The sequence below is a fragment of the Labrus mixtus genome, chromosome 3 (assembly GCF_963584025.1).
Source record: "Labrus mixtus chromosome 3, fLabMix1.1, whole genome shotgun sequence".
Taxonomy (NCBI): domain Eukaryota; kingdom Metazoa; phylum Chordata; class Actinopteri; order Labriformes; family Labridae; genus Labrus; species Labrus mixtus.
In genome coordinates this window covers 25,041,133-25,062,376 of record NC_083614.1, presented here as the reverse complement: position 1 = coordinate 25,062,376, position 21,244 = coordinate 25,041,133, and the positions used below count along the sequence as shown (strand labels likewise).

The 21,244-nt window shown below is 39.5% G+C and overlaps 1 protein-coding gene across 2 annotated transcripts; it reads left to right on the top strand.

The window, feature by feature from the left end:
• The first annotated feature begins 313 nt into the window (after positions 1-313).
• On the top strand, positions 314-20,898 carry acsbg2 (acyl-CoA synthetase bubblegum family member 2). 2 transcript variants are annotated; one of them, XM_061034171.1, is made up of 15 exons: positions 314-449; positions 8,998-9,133; positions 9,496-9,614; positions 10,427-10,698; positions 12,023-12,111; positions 13,774-13,894; positions 14,247-14,327; positions 14,420-14,569; positions 14,955-15,131; positions 15,718-15,899; positions 16,289-16,531; positions 16,635-16,852; positions 17,018-17,157; positions 18,264-18,510; positions 19,271-20,898. In XM_061034171.1, exons 2-15 carry the CDS (start codon positions 9,039-9,041, stop codon positions 19,387-19,389), a joined length of 2,253 nt encoding a protein of 750 aa, XP_060890154.1. In that variant the 5' UTR covers positions 314-449; positions 8,998-9,038; the 3' UTR covers positions 19,390-20,898. The 2 variants fall into 2 exon arrangements, with proteins under 2 accessions (XP_060890154.1, XP_060890153.1); XM_061034170.1 differs by lacking the exon at positions 314-449 and adding an exon at positions 4,739-4,897.
• Positions 20,899-21,244: the final 346 nt, after the last annotated feature.

Here is a 21,244-nt window from a genome sequence, read left to right as displayed (position 1 = left end):
TTGAGGTAATTACATTTTCTTTTCACCCAGTATAGTGTAATATAAGTATAACTTATTTTTGCCAATTGAAGTCACAAGGAATTTGATTTTGTAATTTGCTGCATAAAGACTAACAAAGTAGAAGAAAGTAAAAATGAAGAAAAAGTAGGCCTACACTGCAAAAAAAAAAATATTATAAGAACATTTTTGAATCAGGCCTACCATAAAATAATGAGCAAATATGTTTCATGTACGTTTTTAAAATAAAAAAAAAAATAGCTGTGCAGAGTTTACAGTAAGCTATTCTTTGTCTCAGCAGGTAACTCAAGCAGCGTGTTTCTCAGGTGATTGTAAAGCTGTAAAAGTGACGGTTGTTCCTAACAGGTGTCAGTGTAATCTGTAGACTACTCACAAGGTGTTCACTCACTGACACTCTCAGACCTCACTCAACACAACAAAGAACATTTTGGGTAAGTCAAGCCACCTTTTGGCTCACTATATCACAATTAACACTCAATCTTCAGGCTAACATGATTGAGTTTACATGTGGTTCTCCTGTTTCAGCTGAGTTTAGTTAGCAGACAGTTTATAGCTATCTAATCATCAAACGAGTTGAAAAGTCTTCATTTTAATGGCAAAACGGCTTATAAAATGTTTAAACCCTATTTTAATCTTTTAGCTTTATTTTGAGTAATCTTTTAAAGAGTTGGTTTTTACCGAGGTGTATTCAATAGCAACACTGGTGGAGGCAGCGCTCCCATGATCGGGTATCCATAGGTGAAATCCCGCCCATTAGATAGCCATTTAGCATCTCTTTCACTAGCATTTTTATTAACTAACATTAATAGTCTGAGCTCAGTGGTTTTGTAATACTGTACTGCATGGTTTTATTTAAGCATTCCCTTGTTTTACTCAAGGTCGGCCATAGCTTTGCTGGCGCAGACTGCAGATGAGTTTTAGCCGTAATATTTACAGTCTATGGTTTAAGTCAGTAGCCTAGCCCATTATCCATAAGTATTAACCTGCCAATGCCTAAATATCTTTTATGCTAAATAAGGAAATAATTTAATATAATACCTCTAAATTTGTGTAAAGATATTATATATATATACACACACACCTATGACTGCACTTTATGAGTTTACACTTAAAGCACATAATCATAAAATGTGTTGCATGATGGTTTAAGTTAACTACCGGACTTAATGTTGAAAAAATAGAAATTGTGCTAGTATAACCCAGAAGATACAATATATATACTGTTCCTGTAAAATATAAAGGTTTATAAAGTTTTTGTTTTGAATCGGGTAAATTAATTCCAGGAGATAAATCTAGAAAAACTCTCTTTGTGCTGTCCTAATTCACACAACACTGGGACAGATTTAACTTTGTAGAAGAGAGTGTAAATAAACCCTCTTTATTAGCTCAGTAGACTACTTCATATAATATAATTATATTGAGTTATGGTTTAACATTGAGTGTTTTATCAATGGAGCTGGATATTTGTTGAAATTGAAAAAGCAGTACTCAAATCTTCCTATAACAAATATAGTTAGATGGATTGATTGAACTCTATTGTCAGACAAAGGTAAATTTGTCTTGCAGCATATTTACATCATAAAAATTGAAGACAAGATGCAAAGATACATTCAAACGCCAAACAAATATACTATTATATTTTATATTTAATTTTAGGATTGACTGTTATACAAAGGAGTGTTTCAGTCCGATCACATGCAAACATGGGACCCTTTATCTCAGGTCTGATGGTATTGCTCTAGTTCCTATTCACTAATACTTAAGTACAGAACGTTTCTGTTAGGTAGAAGTAAACGTGCATTTACGCATTTACAAACAAAATAAAATTTGAGCATAACAATATGTGAAATTAACCAAAGGTAAAATGACTATTTTTCAGAATGGCCATCTAATTGTATTATTGCACCATAATTATCAATGTATCAATATGAACATCTTTTGAATGCTGCATCTGCTTAAAGTTGTGCAAAGATATAATAATCATCAGTAGGTTGTCAATGATATAACAATATTATTATTTCTTCAATGTTCTACTATGGAAATAGCCTATATTAAAAGGTTTACATGTACATGTATTTGTCTCTGAATAGTATTAGGGCAGAAGTATAAAGTAAACAAAAATGACTTAAGTGCAGGAAAAATACCTGTGAAATGTACTCAGGCAAATAACTTTAATTCATTATTTCCTCTTCCTTGTACTGGCTCAGCAGAGCATGGTATGAGAGAGGATGTCACTGACCGACAATAACCTCAGTGAGGGGTGCATCAGCACTAAACACGTACTGCAGCATTTCATGGTGTGCGCATGAGTAGAGCTGGTCATGTGACACTGTGGTGTGGTGGCGCCGTGTTTTCGTCTCTCGTGGCAATTGGCTGAGACTGATCTTTCTATATAGTAGAGATGGCACACATTTTATGAAGTCATGTAAGCATCTTCACACGTGCAATATTTTAAGACTGATCTTAAAAAGTAAGTCACGTGTAAAATAAGACGGTAATCATCAAATAAAATCTGATTTAATTGATCTTGTGTGCATACACTCACTTTTCCCGTTGTTTAGAGAATGTGAAAACATTGTTGTTTTCTTGTGAGGTTAAAGATAAAAAGTCTGTTTTTATGTTTGGATAGTCAGGTAGACTTTAGAATATATTCTAATCAGTTAATGTAGGAAGTAAACATGGTTTTGTTTCTGCTTCCTCTACTCGACCTTTTGCACTTGTGGTGGGAGTTTAGAGGAAACAACACAAAGGAAGTTTCTTTACCTCAAATCCTCCAGTGAGAAGCTTCTTCTTTTTTAATCTCTGGTGCTGTGAGTATATATATATATATGATTGTTTGTGTGTGTGTGTATCAGTAGCAACTTACTCTCCTTTGCTTTGCGCCAAACTTGAAATGATATCCTCTTAGCTGGGATTTCCTAACCATGCTTCCTTCTCAGATGCAGGCATGTTTTTAAGGGTTCATGACCTATTTCCATGTTTTTATTGTCTCTGAAGTACTGTGTTTGCCAACAGCAAACATTTGGTGATGGGCAGTTCTTCAAGTTCTGTTTCTCTCTCTACTCTTGCTTCCTCCCTGGAGCCACTGTCTTTGTTTTAGCACCCAGTATGTCAGGTCATTAGCTGAGAAGAACTAGAAGTACAGGACCGTCTTGTCGGGCTGTAATTGGGCTGATGGCTTTGATTTTCTCTGGGAACTAAAATTAGGTTTAAGTCAGTGTTCCTTTTGAACAAGTTTGAAGTCTATGCTACGCTTAGTGACTCACTTCGTTGTATATTTATTCCTGCAGTTGTGTTATTTTGACTGGATACTTCAGCATCTTTAATAACTAATAATAATAATATCTGCAGAGGTCGAGAACATTTTCAGATCCTAATCTTAGTTATACCACACTGGTACACAAAACATTCAATAACAAGCATAAGTCTTGTTTCGGAAATATTACTCAGTAACTTTATGTGGCGATATGTAATATTAGAAAAATGCTCATAGAGTTTCTAAACCTCTGTGTGTAGAAAAGTGGCCCCAGACTGTTGAATGTCACATAAGGAAGGTTTCATAACAGACGTGATGAAGCTGTGGTAGTTGGTATAAATGGTTTTAAGCTATTCTATAAAAGAAAATGGACACAATTATTTAAAAGTAGAAACATTTTGAAAAGCTAAAAACCTTAAACTGCTTTACTTGAAAATTGACATAAAAGAATGACCAACAATTAGTGTATTATTTTTATTATGATAAACTTACTGATTAATCATTTTTATTCTTAAAGTTGTAAAGTAACTTAATATAATAGTGCATGTGTCATTTTTAATCGAAGAGCCCTCTGATGAAGGGCGAGGGCCCGAAACGTTATGTGATATTCCATTCAATTCCACATAATGTGAGCAGCTTCTGGTGTGTCGACTCAGTACTTTTTCTCTCTTTGGATGTTTTTTGTCCAGCACCCACTACTTTAACTTTCTCGGATGTGCGTGGCTTTTTGACATTTTTGCATGAACTCATTTTTAATTAAACTGCTTTGATATAACCTTCTGGTATTTTTTTTAGAAGAAATTAATTTAGCCCCTCTCGCTATTCTTTCCACAACTATTGGACATTTGTCACATTTTTTTAGACATTTTATTAACACAATTCTTAGTTTTAGATGAGTTGATATTCATTATTTGAAGGCTAAATAATCCAACAGTGGCAGTAAATAAAATGAAATAACAATAAGAAGAATGTTTTTGTAGGTGTGTAGGTCTCAGGATGTGGGCGTCTATGCAGCCTGTCAACTGTGTATATTTCAGTCAGAGGAAACTTGTACAGCAGAACCTGCAAAGCTGCATTTGTGGCCTGAGAAACCTTTGCATTGAGTTTGTCCGACAGTAACCCAGCCAGCATCTGCAACGTGTGTGCAGGGGAGTATCTCTGTGGGGGGATGGGTTTGAGTTTCATAGCATCATCTGCCAAATAGTGACTGTGTGTGTGTGTGTGTGTGTGTGTGTTATGTGTGTGTCCTTACTGCTACGTCCCCCCCTCTCTATTCATTTGGCTTGCGTGGCCTTATACGGAGAATGGGTTTTGTGGTGTGAGCAGTTTCAGCCAATCAGGTTTCTTTGTATGATAGAGGAAGGGAGGGGGCGAGTGTGTGTCTGCAGGAAGCTAGCTGGTTTGTCTGGGTGGGGTTTTCAGGGGGCGGGACCTACCAAGCCGGCTGGTTGTTTGAAAATGAATGATGTGCTTGCTCAAGTAGTAGAAAACAGAGCACAGCCGGCGTATTTGTGTGTGTGTGTGAAGTGGTAAACTGAAGCCAAAGCATTCGGAGAGAGGGACGATACAGGAGGGAACCATTCAATACAAACTGGGAGAAGAATCAGATTCCAGAAATGCAATGTAAGTACCTCAATGTACATTTTTATTTTATATCGCATCAGATATTTTACTTTTAACCTTCCAGCTTCCACCAAGACCGATCAGGCTTGGTAAGAAACCGGCTGGTGAGAAGATGGGTTTTTATATGTATTAAGTTTTATACCGTAGTCCGGGTGCAATTCGGCTCATTCCCAGACATTCACCTTAGTTGAAATTCAATGCAGCTATTTGTTAAGCCTGATTTGAGTACAGCAATGATTCACTGTGTAAAATCTTTACATTTTAACAGAGATGAAATCAATGCCTTCATCTCCCTGTACACAATGTGAGGGCAATGTGTGCTTGCAAAAAGGGTGTAACCCAAACAGTAGATCTGTGTGAATTGAAGTTGCTTTTAAAGCCTTGTCTCACTGTCATTTAAATATCGACTCAGGCTTAAAATATTTGACACTGGACCAAAAATGTTCAGCTTGACCTGAGAGGTGTGCAGAGGGAGGATGCTGAGGATCACGCCCAGTCGTAAAACTGCTTCACTGCTCCGAGGCAGCAGCTTGCTCAGGAGGAGGATCATTCAGGGGATGTATTGATTGAAAAACATGCAATCTCACATTTAGGTTTAGGCAGTGAAGTGGAGAGAGCTGTTGTCTTGGACAGGAGGGGACAATACATGAGAATCGAGACAGAAGTGAAGGGAGGGGTGGGGTTTTGTCTGCTGTGTTTGGCAGGGGATTAACCCAACTGAAGTTTTGAAGGCATTGTGGTCTCATGTTGGGGAGCGTCCCTCGTTTTTGTTATTAGTATCGACGCTTTGTCAGAGGATGGTGTTATGACAGACATGTTTTTTACATAAATCATTGATAAAATAAAAAAAAGGTTTATCTCTTTTCCTTCTAGCTGTTACGTTTCCCTTTCTGAAATGAACAGCTGTTGCACGACTCTGCTCTACATTCATAATCCTCTCCCCATCACATGGACGCAGTCACAGTTATGATGTCATTTTGCATACTGATAAAACCATCACAAAATTCATCCTGCTCTCTAGTCATGTCAAGAAATTCCAACCTAAACAAGAGAGTAAAGGTGAAGGACATGCGACATAGTGTGTTCAAGCTTCTTTTCTGAGTGTTATGTAACTGAGAATTAAATGTCTACAGTAAATTACCGTAAATTAAAGAAACGTAAATTAAACCAGAGACGTTTTAAGACATCAACAAGGTCAGACTTTTTTATTATGATCTCAGACAAAACAATGAACCAATCCACAGGATAATGTTTCTTGTTTTTTTTTGGTTTCGTTTCATTTTTTTTTTTCCAAAAGGAGTGTTTCGGTGTCATTTTGTCTGGCAACTTGATTAAATACACCACCATTGACTTAATGTATGTACTCAATGAATACTAGCTTTGATCGGCTGCTATCCAAACCAAACTGATAATAATCCAGTTCATGAATCAGGTTTCCAAAGCATCTAATGCGGGTATCATTGACTGGAGCAGTTTCTATTATACTTGGTGCTTGATACCAGTTCTTAGCTCATGATTTCGATCACTGTCGTTAATGTTTGGAATGTAGATTCTCAACCTGTTAACATGCGGTCTTATTTCTGAAGGATACTTTGGTTTTGCTTTCGGTTGGTGAGTCGTTGTTGGAAGTCCCGTGAACATCCCATGGGTTATTTTTAGGAGCCTTCAGGTTTAGAGTACATGAGCTTCAGACAAAACTGAAAGTGATCGTTTAGGCAGAAGATATTGTTTTTTGGCAAGTAACTTGGTAACCCTTGTTGACGAATGACGACGTTGTATGGCAGTCCTCAGTGCCTGCACAAGAGGGTTATCCGAGGCAGGCATCATCAGTCTTAATGTGATGGACTCGTGATAATAGATCATCAGACCATGTTGATATGAAAAGAAGAAAGGGGCTTAAGAAAGTGGGCTTGCAAGAAACAGCTTAAGGGTACTTCTCCAGTCTGATGTTTAAGGTTTTATTCATCCAGACGAGGAAATGAACCTCAGATCAGTGTCATGCCCCTCACCACTCCCAAGTAACCCTTGACTTCTACACTTGAGGACCCTAACAATGACCTAAAGAAACAATATCCCTGCCTAAAACCAGACCCCCCCCCAGTTCCTTCCATATCTCTGCTCCTCTACCCTCAAATGAGCTCTGTGTAATTCAGCTGGAAACCCACACCCTCTCACAGCTGTGTCTCTGAGGAATGCACAGCTGCATTTGAAGGAAGAGGTGAATGAAAAATGGCAGCTTTGCATGTGTCCGTGTGAGATCACCCGAAGACATCTCTCTCCTCCGCTGTGAAACCTTCAGACCCCCTTCAGGCGCGTTAACAGAAGTCACTTCTGGCTCAGTCAGATGCTCACCTCATGGCTTAAAGTAGTATTTATTTTGTTTTGACAACAGGGATGATGACACTTGGTGGTGAAGGCTTCTAATTCCTCTGAGGACAGTTTTCAGGAAAGGGTGGCAGTGTCATTTCTGCTTTTTAACAGTTTACTCAAATGTGTTCTGTGTTTGTTAATAAATATCAGAAGGTGTGGTTTTGCAGTTATGCGTGAAACTCTACAGCCGTGGTGGAAAATAGTTTCACTCCTGCTCTCTGACCTCTCTGGAGCCTGTTTCTTTCCTCTTATCCCCTCGCCCATTTGTGCCAGAGAGGCGGGTCGTGACAGGCTGCTGCCACAATAAGCAGACGAAGCTGCCGGTATGTGTTTTCAGCCCTCTTGAATAAACAGCCCAGCAGCAGCTCAGACCTGGGATTTACAAAAAAGATGGGGGGCTTGAATGAGAGGGAGCGTCATGGAAGTGTGCCTTTTGACAGTGGTTGAGTTGGGATGCTTTATTGTTTAGGAGGGTCTGTTGTGCTTCCTATGACGAGGTAATGGCAGAGGCACTTTAGGATTGTACCTCACATTCTTTTGAAATGGAGCCAGTAAACAAAACTGGCTGATTACCAAACCATAATGCTATGTTATGTTTGACTGTCCGGTTACACTTTTGTGTCTGATGATCACAATGAGTTTTTCCTACAGTACATGCCTTTTTTTTCTAAAAGTTTAAGGTGTGAAGCAATGGAAACATATATTTTTTTAAAGGTTTTTTGTTGACCAAGCAGCACTGCAATAAGAGACTGTTATCTGTAGCAGGACTTTCCACTTACACAGCTCGCCTTTATATGCTCCTCAATGTTCTGTCAACAGAACAGTCGTTGTATAGACAAAGGCAGTGTTTGTTTATCAGCTCATAAAGGCAGCAATAAAAGAGCGATCCAAAGGGACATCTAACTATATGTAGTGGTTGTCCTTTAAAGAATGTCCTTACAGATTTGTATGTATGGACATTACATGCAGTTGTTTCTTTTACGGCCACTTACACACTTCCAATATTTAAAGACACTTACCGGTATGTCTCAATGAAATGTCTAAATAACAGGCATAATGAAAGTAAATGTAAACCCAACCACAACTGCTTGAAGAAGGGACTTGACCTGATGCCGACAACACACAGGTGTGAGTCTTGTGAGTACTAGAAGCAGCCGCCTGTCACACTCTGGTGTTACTCTCTCGCAATTAGGCCACAGAAGCAATCCTTTTTTTGTCTTATTTACAAGTCCTAAGTTGTCTTCTCGAAGGACTAAATCCTGCTCCAAAATAATTTCTAAATGTAAAAAAAAAAGTGTATCAAATGAAAGGAATCCACATCCTGAAATGATAAAGAATAAATCTGTGTTTAACCCTTATCAAAAGATAAATCCTAAAGAATATGTGTCAAATATTTGCCAACAGCATGTGATCAAATACAATCTTCCTATGACTATGACCTGTATTATTATAATGACATATATTAATTATAAAACAGACATGTTTCAATATTTAGAAGAGTGTTTACTCACAGACCTGTACTCAATTATGAAAATGTAAAATGTAAAAGCTCATTAAAAGGAGGACAGACAGGGTTTTGATCTTTTCTGGAAGGTTGGATGTCAAACTGCCTTTTTTCCAGATGCACCTGAAACAGTGTTGGGATATGCTTCCGTAAATGTACAGTATGAATGAACGTCTTTTATCGTTCTTAATCGTCATATCTTTCCACATTTCATACTCCCGTTCAGTGACCGTGTGTGAGCCCAGCGCCGTGTCTGAAGCCGTGGTGATGGAGACCCAAAGAGCAGGCGGCTTCCTGGAGTCGTCCTGTGGTGCCGGGAGCTGCGCAGCCTCCCTCGATGACGGCATTGTGGATACAGCGAAGTAAGTTCACGCAAACGCAACCAAGACACCTTGACAGCAGCGTCTCCTGAGCTTTGATTCTCCAGCCTTAGTCCCAGAGTATACACCACAAGAGTCACAAAATGACCAACATAGGTCACGTAAGGAAAGTCATTTGTTTTTGTGTGTAGAATTGTTTTATTCAACGTTCTAAAAAAAAAACTTAATTCTGAAACTACAAAAGTGAGGGTTAACAAAATCTACTCTGGTTAATATTTACTTTCAGGATGATGATGCTGATGTGTGTCCAAGCCACATTTTCCACAAAGGATGAGACAGAGGGCGGTTACTTTGGGAATTCACTCTCTTATTTGCCATGCTTTGTCCCTTTGCTGCTCCTTTAGTGAGTCTTCAGAGGAGGAGTCCGCAGGGGACAGGGAAGAGGAGATTGGTGCACATGATGTCAACAGCAGCACCATGACAACAGAGGTCCTCGCTGAACAGACCTTAAACACAAAAACAGGTGAGGGAAGGACAAAAGACACGGATTTGAATACCTCGACTCCTCTGCTTCTCTCAGAAAAGTCTTAAATGTTTTGTAGCCAGATGAACATTATGATAATCGATATACAGACACAACGGGGCTTTGCCTGTGTTTACTCGAGTCGCTGTTGTCAGTGTGTGTTTTTTTTCATCTTCCTGAGGAAGTGAGCCAAACAGAAGTGCCCACATTCTTTGGCAGAAATAAACTCCACTTTCCTTTTCCCGTCTTCAGCCTCCGCTTTGAAATTCCTTCCTGTCTCAGTCACTGAAGGAAAAACAGTAAAAGTAAAATGTATTCCATGATATTGGTATATATGAAGTTTAGTTTCAGTTTTATTTTGACAAAAAGGCTGATGTAAGTTCTAAGAAGTAAAGTGACTCAAAGTCTGAATAGACTTACGGGTGACTTCACAATAAACACAGAGTGGAACAGGAAATCTGTCCGTCCTGCCCTCTCTCTTTTTGCCCTCTGCCTTTAGTCAGTGACACTCTTTGTTTATGTTTGAGTTGTTTCTCTTCCCTGTTCTGATCTTTTGCATACATGTATGACCAGGGTGGAAGTTCAAAATGAGGAAGTCGTTATGTAAACTGTGATGGCTGTTTGCGATGGATATTCAGGGTGGTTATTTTACTGTTAAAGCATTGGGATGACCAAATGTTAAAAAAAAACATCAATTTAATAGTTGACTTTTAAGGTTTTAAAGAAAAAAACATCAATTTAATAGTTGACTTTTAAGGTTTTAAATAAAAAAACATCTAGCCAACAGCTCATTGTGTTTTCTTGTCTTCCAGTGAAAGCCGAGCGGCCAAACTCCCTGTCAGTGCCATCAGCAGGAGAGCCCAGTCTGTGGACGTCACGGGGTGATGCAGAGGTGAAACTGAGGATGGGGGATTCGGGTTTGGCTGCTGAGACCCCTTTGACCATCCACCAGATGTTCACCTCTGCAGTAGAGCGCTTCGGCGACTTTACAGCCCTGAGCTGGAAAGACGGCGAGCAGCTGAAGACTCTGAACTACAAAGACTACTACCAGACCTGCCGCACCGCCGCCAAGAGCTTCCTTAAGGTAGTTTTTTTTTTTTTGGTATAAACAGAAGTTTTATATGAAAGGATCCAAGCCATGTTCTCTTATTCTCCCTGTTTTTATATCGTGATCTTGCGGTTCAAAACCTCAAGCTTTAAGCAGTACTGGAATGTCAGAGGACACTTTTCTGAATGACAGCTGTTTATTTTTATTTTATCACTATATGTCAAAAATATAAATGTATTTCTTTTGAAGTAGTTGTTAGAAGAAACCCGAGCACACAAATGATGGGTGATAAATATGAATCTCATGTGATTAACTCAATGTGGAAATAAACCTTACTTAATAGAGAAGTTTTATTTTTGCTTATTTTGAGATTTAAAGGAGACCAAACCGAGAATCTTTTCATTTCTGGAAAATTTTAGAGGTTTCAGTTGCGCAAGTAGGGAAGTTCCTCAGGTTAGTCTCGCTTCCAAATATACAAAAGTTATACAACTTCTTTTATATGAATCGAGCAGCACTTTTGTTTTACATCATCCTGAATGGTCTCTCAGTTTCAGTTTCATGTGTAATTGAGATTTTTTTTTTCAGCTCTTTTTTCTAAATGAGTTTTAAGCTCTGTTATTTTGGTTCATGGTAAGAGGTCCAGACGAGTAGAACACTCTCTGAGGGAATCGAGCTTCAAACATGAGAGAGGCAGCTTTAGTTGGGCGCCGGCTGTTGGTACTAGAGGACAGAGCACATTATTTTTTTATTGTGAAACCACGCATGGCTATTCCACAGGGGCCATGTGAGCACATTTATGTACACACAAGAAAACATTCCAACATGTGTCGCTGTACTTTAACATACAAACTAAAGAGAACTTGTTGCAGCAGGATTTTCAATCTGACATTGAGCTTCAGATGTCAAAACTCATACACCTCCTTCTTTGTCTGTTTAGCTTTTTACCTGCTTCCATAGAAACTGCTTCTCCGGCAACAGGCTCCAAGCAACCATGAGTGCTGATTACTCTGCGAGGATCAGATCTGTTTGATATGATCTCCAAATGTTTTAGGCTTGAAATCAAACTTTATTTCAGACTTAATTTAGGGCATGTATGCAATGATGATACTAACCCTTCCTTTACATCATTTATGTCTTCAAACCGTTTTTAGCTTTACTTCATGAAATACCTAAACCAATGAGTAACGAAACACTTTGCAATAGATTTGAAAGTTTAAAGCTGCAGACTGTTGTAGAGGAAAATCTATCCCGATAATCCCTGCAAAATGATTTACAGTCAAATTGACTCCTGAAATGGAATACCCTCATGATGTCTCTATTAAGGATAATCTAACAGCTTCTTATTTTCATCTCTCTCCAGCTGGGTTTGCAGAGATATCACGGCGTCGGCATCCTGGGCTTCAACTCGGCTGAATGGTTCATCTCTGACATTGGAGCTATTTTAGCAGGGTGAGTTTAAACCTTCATCTTCATCGTTTGTGTGACTGCTAGTAACCCCGTCAGTGTTCCCTCACTTGTCAGACATGTCAGTCTTTATGTCTTCTATACCTGAGTTAATCCAACGTGTGAAATGTGAATATGCCTGAAAACAAAATTGGGTGTCATCCAGTTCAGCACGTAGTCTCAGTAAAGGCATCTTGAATGATAGATGATGACAGAGTAATGCTGAACAGGAGGCTAATAAACTGCAGCAATGTACTTCTACTAAGACACTGCTTTACTTTAACTTTAGTGCAGGACTTCAAATGAAGTGCCTGTCTATCATTTTTCTGGCACGTTACGTTTCTCAGTGGTGTAGTGCAGGCCAGGGTATACGCAGGTATACACACTTATTTTTCAGTCTCCATAGGGTATACCCACTTCTAAATCCCCTCTGTTTCACAATAATCAGTAGTGCACTGCAATTTGTTTTCCCTAGGATGGTAAAGGGACTATGTAGTGGTCTCAGCCTGTAGTCTGTTTGCCAGTTAAAATGATAAAACCTGCTCTTCTTTTGTGGTTTTTGTTAATTTCATTACAATCCCTACTCCCTGAAGTCAAGTTGAAGCTGAGTGTCTACGTGTAAATACAAAAGGCCCTCATTGTAAGTGAATTTAATTTGTAAGAGTTGTCTTACATGTCAGTGTTTATAACAGAGACAGATTATCCTCTGCTGGACCGGCCCCTTAAAAAACACTTTTGGGAAAAATTAATAGTATACACACTTCTTCAGGCACCACTACACCACTGATGTTTATGTATCATTATACACCCTAAAGTTAAGCCTTTAAATACGTGTTCTAACTTAATTGAATTGTGTGCAGATTATAGAAGAGTTATCACGCTGCTTCTCCTCTGCAGAGCATGCATGGAAACTAAAGCTGGATATAAATGAATAAAAGTCAAAGCCTGTAGTCATTCTGAGCAAACCACTTTTAATGAAGCTCAAAGCTGATCCGCTTACATCACCAATCATCTGCCGTGTGACATTTTCACGCTGTCTGCCGAAGGGCTGCGATTATGTTAACATCCTTGATTTACTGCAATTCTAGGGAGACTGATCTCAAGAGTGCGGAATAAAGAAGTACAGTGTGTGTGATTGTTCTCTTGTGTGCTGACACAGAAAAGTGTTCACACAGACTCTGAATGTGGACTCACCCTCACCTGCTCTCTGCCGATGCATGACAATAAGAATTTACAGAAACCACCGTTGACTCATCAAACTGGTCCTGATTAGTCAAATCACAGGTTCAGTTTATTAACTAAAAAGTGGAGTCAAGATCTCTGCAGGTTGTGTAGGAGGGGAAAAAAATCTTGCCTGTCTCACGCTACATTTGCAGTGAATGCAAGTTTCCTGTAGTCCCAGAGAACAAAGAACACAAGTTAGTTTTGTGCAGTGTGTAATCTTCTGTAAGCATTCTGCAGAGCCATGCTAAAGATAACAGTATTAACTGTCCAACAATGGATCTGTCAGTAAAAAGAAATCTGGCACAGATACAGGCAGGCTGATCGAAGTAAAGGGCAGAGATATTTCTGAACATCAGGTTTCTCTGTCTTTTGGATTTATACAAATGTATTAAAAAACACCAGGACAGAACCTCATCCTCTCACTCTTCCTTGTGTCCTTTGCAGTGGGTTTGCTGTTGGCATCTACACCACCAACTCTCCTGAAGCGTGCCAGTATGTAGCTGACAACTGCAAGGCCAATATCCTTGTGGTGGAGAACCACAAGCAGCTTCAGAAGATCCTCCAGGTGAGAGCACAACTACTGATAAACTGCTTTTAAATACTGTTGATAACAAAGACATGGTGTACATTCAAATAACGTTCATGTACCACATATCATAAATCTGTCTTCTGTAATAAGAGATGTTATGATACAGTCTATTTTACATTCTTAAGTATCCATATATCATGTGAGTAAAGCAGGCCCTAAAAGTTATCGCCTGACACATTTTACACCTACACAGAAATTCCATCTCAACAGAAAGTGGCACAGATGTTTGGGTGTGGCCACGTCATGAAGTTATTATAAATCTTTATTTTCTGTTGTGTACGAAGACTAGCCGTTCTGTTCTCATTAAGTCTGTTTTGTTTGTTCAAAGGTTGAAGACAAGCTGCCACACTTGAAAGCCATCATTCAGTACAAAGATGCACTCAAAGAGAAGAGACCAAATCTGTACTCGGTAAGAAACACAATCCAATCATTGGAAGTTTGAAACTAGTGTTTGTGAAGATCAAGAATCATTCATCCAGTCGCTGGTGTTTTGTGTGCCAGTGGGCAGAGTTCATGGAGCTCGGGCGCGATGAGCCCGACGCACCGCTCGACGCGATCATCTCCAGCCAGAAACCAAACCAATGCTGCACGCTCATCTACACCTCAGGGACCACAGGCCAGCCCAAAGGAGTCATGCTCAGCCATGATAATGTAAGTTACATGAACCAAGTTTTCTCTTTTGATCGCCGAGAGCCGTGTGATGTCACGTGTTTGACAGCACAAACACACTCCTGCTTTGTGCATGATTTGTTGGCAGGTTCTTACATACTGAAGGCATGAATCAGCCAAATGCCTTCTATTGTTGAACTGGTCTAAAACAAATGAACTCATAACTTCGCAGAAAGCCAACTGCCTTAAGCAATCAAGGCTTGTTGTTTTCCTACACGTACTTTATGCTTATCAAAGTTCACTGTTAGAGGCATAAAACACGCTTGTTAAACAAACTCACCCTTGTTTGTGTGTCACTTGTAAAAACATGTCTCTATGCGACCACCCGTACATAAAACGATTAACCCACATCCCTCCGTGAACTCAGGTAACATGGACCGCGCTCGCCACAAGCAGTCACGTGCGCCTGACAGACGCCACTAAGGCTCAGGAGACGGTGGTCAGCTACCTGCCGCTCAGTCACATCGCCGCTCAGATGGTCGACGTCTGGGTCACCATGAAGGTCGGAGGGTCGACGCACTTCGCTCAGCCGGACGCCCTGAAGGTGAGAAACATCAGTACTGTGTGACAAAAATACAAAAAAAAAACAATACATGGCCCGTTATTCACTGCAGACATAAATATTTTCATACTGAATCTTGTTTTCATGAAAGAAACAGGAAATAAATCCAACATTTTAAAAGTGCAGTTCTGATAACATGTTATTGAAAACTATCATTTGTGTAGCCGTATTCATGCAGAGGCAAAGAACAGGATCAATGAAGATTGGTCTTGCTCTGACTTTCTTCTTAGCTTTGCTTTTAAAGAAAATTCAAAAACAAACATAAAAGTTATCATGTGCATTTTTCATAATTTGTCCTTTCATGGGGATTGTACAATTTTTTTCTGCAGTGTAAAATTAGGCCTGGTTTACTGAGCTCATCGTCATCACCCAGACATGTGGATCAACACATGTGAAACACGTCATTCAGGGAAGCAGATTAGAACGCATTCTCGTGAAAGGTTAAAGGATCTCCTCAGAGTAGACGTTTCAAGAAGCTTCTTTTTCATTCTGTGTTTTTTCCATGACCTCATGTGGACAGTGAACCGCATGTGATATTTGTGTTTAAAGTTGTGCTTTCTTATAACAGGGCTCTCTTGTCAGCACTATGAAAGAGGTGCGTCCCACGGCCTTCATGGGCGTCCCACGCGTCTGGGAGAAGATGCAGGAAAAGATGAAGTCTGTCGGAGCCAAGTCCTCAACCGTTCGCAGGAAGGTTGCTGCCTGGGCCAAAGATGTCGGTCTGCAGACTAACCTGACAAAGATGAACCAGTACGTACAATCATCATGTTGGCATGCTTCACTAAAAAGACACAGCACAAAACATGGAAGTATTGCTGGAATTTGAGCTAGTACTCTTTACTATTCTAATATAGAAGATTTGATACTTTAACATGACCATGGTGTTTCATAAGAGTGAAGGGATAACATTGTATAACAATAGATGCAGAAGATCTTGGAATATTTCACTTGGCCAGAAATCTCAGCCACAACTAACCAAAGACATCAGCATTTATTTTCAAAGGACAGCATTTGTTTGAATAAAATGTCGTAGCCCATCATCCTGTAGAACCTGACAGATTTAAGCTTGAACCAACAGACTGACATTTCCAAGTTGAAACACACTGACACTTGCATTTTTTTTTTTTTCCTCTCCATAGAAGCGGAGAAGCTGGTCGCGCCCCGCTGAGTTATCAAATCGCCAAAAAACTTGTTTTTAAGAAGGTGCGCAAGGCTCTGGGCCTGGATCGCTGCAGCAAGTGCTACACAGGAGCGGCTCCCATCACCAAAGACACTCTGGAGTTCTTCCTCAGCCTGGATATTCCTTTGTACGAGCTGTACGGCATGAGTGAGAGCACCGGACCACACACCATCTCCATCCCCGAGGCCTTCAAGCTCACCAGGTACCTTTTCTCTTTGAATGTGATTTGACTCTGACTTTCCTCACAACTCCTACATCTCAGAGCTGATACCCGATATGTGCTCGGTGGTTGTTTTGTCCTGCAGTTGTGGTAAAGAGATGCCAGGATGCAAGACCAAGTTACACAACCCAGACGAGGAGGGAAACGGGGAGATTTGTTTTTGGGGCCGTCACGTCTTCATGGGTTACCTCAACATGCCCGACAAGACGGAGGAGGCTTTGGACGCAGATGGCTGGCTGCACTCCGGGGATCTGGGTAAACACGACGAGAACGGATTCCTCTTCATCACTGGAAGAATTAAAGGTGGTTATTGTGTTTTTATTTCAGAGAAAGATATCACTCAGGTACAATTGTACTGGCTCCACGAGTAAAACTTTGTTTCAGTCTCTACAGAAGAGAGCGAGAACATCTTTGTTCCAACATGCCCTGTTACTGACCCCATGTGTGTTCCTTTGTTTAATCTCTCAGAACTCATCATCACAGCAGGAGGAGAGAACATCCCTCCTGTTCCCAGCGAGGATGCGGTGAAGGAGGCTTTGCCGCTGATTAGTAACGCCATGCTGATTGGAGACAAGAGGAAGTTTTTGTCTATGCTGCTCACCATTAAGGTAAGTCTGAAAGAAACTGAATTTTGGACCTGGGGCCAGATGTTTGAAATTTGTAAAAAGATTCAAAACAAGAACAGTGTGAAAGCACAAAGACAGATGTAAACAGATTCCTTTCAGCAGATTAAAAATCTCCTGTTTTGTGAATCTTGTTCGTTTTGCAGCTGGGTGCTCATGCATGAGCTGCACTTTCATTCGTTTACAGACATAGATTCAGAAACGGCCTTAAACATCCGTTTATATCTTCTCCAACACCAAAATCAGTGATGCAATAGTTTACTCAAAGGTTACATTTCTCACTTTCTCTTTTATGTCTGAAAAAGGTGACCACATTTTTGAATAAAGAAAAGGTTGTGTGGTAAATGACGTGTGCATGATTTTGTGACCACGTTTTTCCACCAGACGTGGTGTCACTGTAATGATTAATTATTTAGGTTGTAAACTGCTCAATTAATTATTGATTTGTTAGTTTGAGTATTTTTTAATTAAACATTAAAGTTATCTGATAACAGCTTCATATTTTCTGGTTTCTTTACTCTTTTGTGACAGAACATATTCTGATTGGAGACTAGACAAGACAAACGTAATCTTTGGACTTTAAAACACTGATTCACTTTTTTAAACTGTTTTCTAATTATTTTTAAACTAAACCAAAAGCTAAATAAAGAACATAATGGATTCTGATGAAACCTGTCTTTAGTTGCAGTCTTTATAGTGTAAGTAGTGAGCAGGGAAACCATGTGAGCAGATAACACATCATGTTTAAGGAAGTGAAAGGTATCAGATTGAGATAGAAACTGTAACTTGTTAGTGCTGTATCTTGATGTTTATTTCAAAACAGGTCCTTCTCTTAATCTTGCAAACGTATTATCTTCACACCTTTGGTCTAATCTCAGAGAGAAACAATAAACAGTATCTGTTTTAACTGATAGCAGTGAAAAGACAAGCAGCAGATTCTTTACAAACATTTCTTCTCAAGTGCTGCCATCTAGTGGCCTTAAGGTAAACTGCAAGAAGATGTGATTGTGAAAAAAAAAATTCCACGAGCTACAAAGACCAGAACATTTAAATTTGTGGCATTTAAATAAACGTTTGTATTTCCTGTCCAGTGCAACGTAAACGCAGATTCTGGTGATCCCGAGGATGACCTCACACCAGAAGCTGTGGAAATCTGCAAGAGGCTCGGCAGCAACGCAACACACGTCTCCGAGATCGCAGGGGGACGAGACCGAGCGATCCACGCCGCTATTCAGGAGGGAATCAACCGAGTCAACGAGAATGCAACGTCTAACGCTCAGCGCATCCAGAAGTGGATCATTCTGGATCGGGATTTCTCCGTTTCAGGAGGAGAGCTGGGTGAGTGCAGGGTTGTGATTTAGCAGAAAGTAGAATGACAGTTTTATTGACAGAAGATGAATCAAGAGCTATTTTGATTCAATGGTGCCGTCAGTCTGTCAGTGAAAGCACTAAACTTTCACTTATTTCAGCTTCTGATGATGATGTGTCATTCATTAATAAAGTTATTTGTTGAAAAAAAGACATCAGAGTACGTTTGCAAAGACATATTGGCAATCATATCTTAAACCTGTCACCTCTCACAGATCAGTACGTGCAGTCTCATAGATCCTTTTTTGTTAAGTTTAGAAATAATGAACGGTGTTTGATGACTTTAACAGATAAAAAAAAAAAAACTACAATACAAGTTATTGTTACTTCCAGCCTTAAAAGCTATAACTCGTCACAATCAATTTGAAAAATTATAAATGTGCCAAATTTGGTTAAGTAGAATTTACATTTCTTATTTTATGCCCCAATTATTATTTTCTGACCCCTCAGATTCATCCTGCAGCTCACTGATCCTATTGGTCCCTGTATTTACTGTTAGTCATGGTATTATAATCCACTACCAAAATGAATTCACCTTCTTTATAAACTTTTTTATAAACTTTTCTATAAACCTGACGCACACAGTAAGGCTGAATTACTTCATAACATTCTCAAACAAGTAACTAATCCTAACCCTACAGAGTGCTGTGCACAGGGCATCCACCACGTCAGTATGATTTTCTATAAACCTGTTTAGACATTTTTTAAAGTTGTAATTATTGTTCCACAGGCCCCACCATGAAGCTGAAGCGGCCGGTGGTCGTAAAGATGTACAAGGAGCAGATCGAGAACTTCTACAAGGAGCTGGCGACGCCAACCACCCCCGACAACCCGCTGCCTCCCAAATAGATGTGCTGCTCCTCCAGCTGCAGGGAGAACAGACACACACACACACACCGCCTCCTTTATCCCTCCTCCTCTCTCCCTGCTGCAGCTTTTTCTTTGGTAAAGAAGGTTTCGGTTGCCTTAAGTTTTGCTCGTTCTGTCTTGGTTTACATTTGCGGGTGCTCTTTAAAAAGGAAAGCAAGCGTATGAAGGCATCTTGAAGACTATTTATTTGGATTAACAGTGATATCGGATAGATGAAGTAACACGAGCTGTATGTAAGGAAAGTCGTTTATTGCACTGAATTACTTGATAAGAGACCGAATCCAAAAAGGTTGTAGGATATTTTAGCGGAGTAATTTGTGTTTTTCGAACATGTTTTTCTTAATTTATTTTCAGTTTTCCAAAGTTTTTGAGCTTCAAATGAAGGAACATTTCTAATGAAGGCTTCATAAGAAAATCAGCCATCACATCCAATGTTTACCTTTTACAGTCCATGTACATGGGGATGTTATCTCATCTTAGAAATAAAATAAGCATTTTTTTTTTTTTGTATCAATGTTAAAAAAAACAAAGGCTTTCTGCAAAGGTAGTTAGAGTTGCAGAGAGGTGTGTTGAAGTGTCTCATAAATAAGCATCCAAATCTCGTTTTCATGGCTGTAAAAAAAAGACGTCATTGAAGCCATACTTTGCCTTTTGTCATTGTGAAGTGCGTCTGATCTGTATGCTGACTCACTGCATCCTGCACACCCGCCTGGTCCTGTTGTAATGAACAGTCCCTCTGTGTGTAGGCCTGCTGTCTTTTCTGTCATTTTGTAAATATGTTTAGCCTACATCTTCACCTTTCACTTGTCTGTATTTAAATGTATTCTAAAGGTTTCTGCCATTTATTCCCCGCCAAAAAAATCATTCAAACCATTTATTGCACTCAAACATCAAGGGGAAAGAGGAACTAGAACAGGAAATGTACATAAATTAGATTAAATGTAGGTGCATAGTAAATATATCAACTGCATTGGGTTTGTTTATTTGTCTGTCCATCTTTGATGTTCCAAAACTCTCTGTAATCTGAAGAGCTGACCTTGTATGAAGTATTTGTATATATATATAAAACATATCGTAGGGACTTGTAGCAATCTGGTATGCTAAAATGAAGATAAAGTGCTTATTGTTCACTGAAGTCCAGGGCAAATCAAACTGATATTTAAACATGTTGCTGAGGAAATGATGGTGATTCAGGGAGTGTCAGGGTGAGGGAGTGTCCTGCCATCTTAAATCCGCTTTACAAACCCCTGATTGTCCATCCACCCCATTAAATAAATAAAATGTTTTCTAAAGAGTGAATTCAATGAAACAACCTTTTGCAAAACTTAAAACCTCACAAGACCTCTGACAGAGAACTGGACTCACCTGACCCGTAACAGCAGTCATTTGTCGTGAACAACATCAGGGTTGAAAAATGGAAATATGCACGATGCTGGCCTGTGAATATTTGTGTGTTTAACAGTTATGGAATAAAAATTGTTTACTCGATCTGACGTGAACTTTTCTTCTGTTTTTATTTTGAGGTTTTCCCATTTCATTTAGAGCCAAATGAAGTCCTTATCCCTCTTGTAAAAGTGGAAATATCACAATGTTAAATCACTACAATCTGACTTTAGCGGAGGCTTGGTCAAACAGAGTTTATATCGATTAAGGAAATTGTTAAAAATAGTGACTGACTATTGTTAAGACCAAATCCCAGCACTGAGGATAGTATGGAAAATGTATATGTGCTTATATACCTCTGTGTGTATGGGTGTCTGATTGTAGTGAGGTGGAGTGAGACAGCAGAGGGCAGCGCTGAGTGGACTTCTATATTGTTTCATCACTTCACATG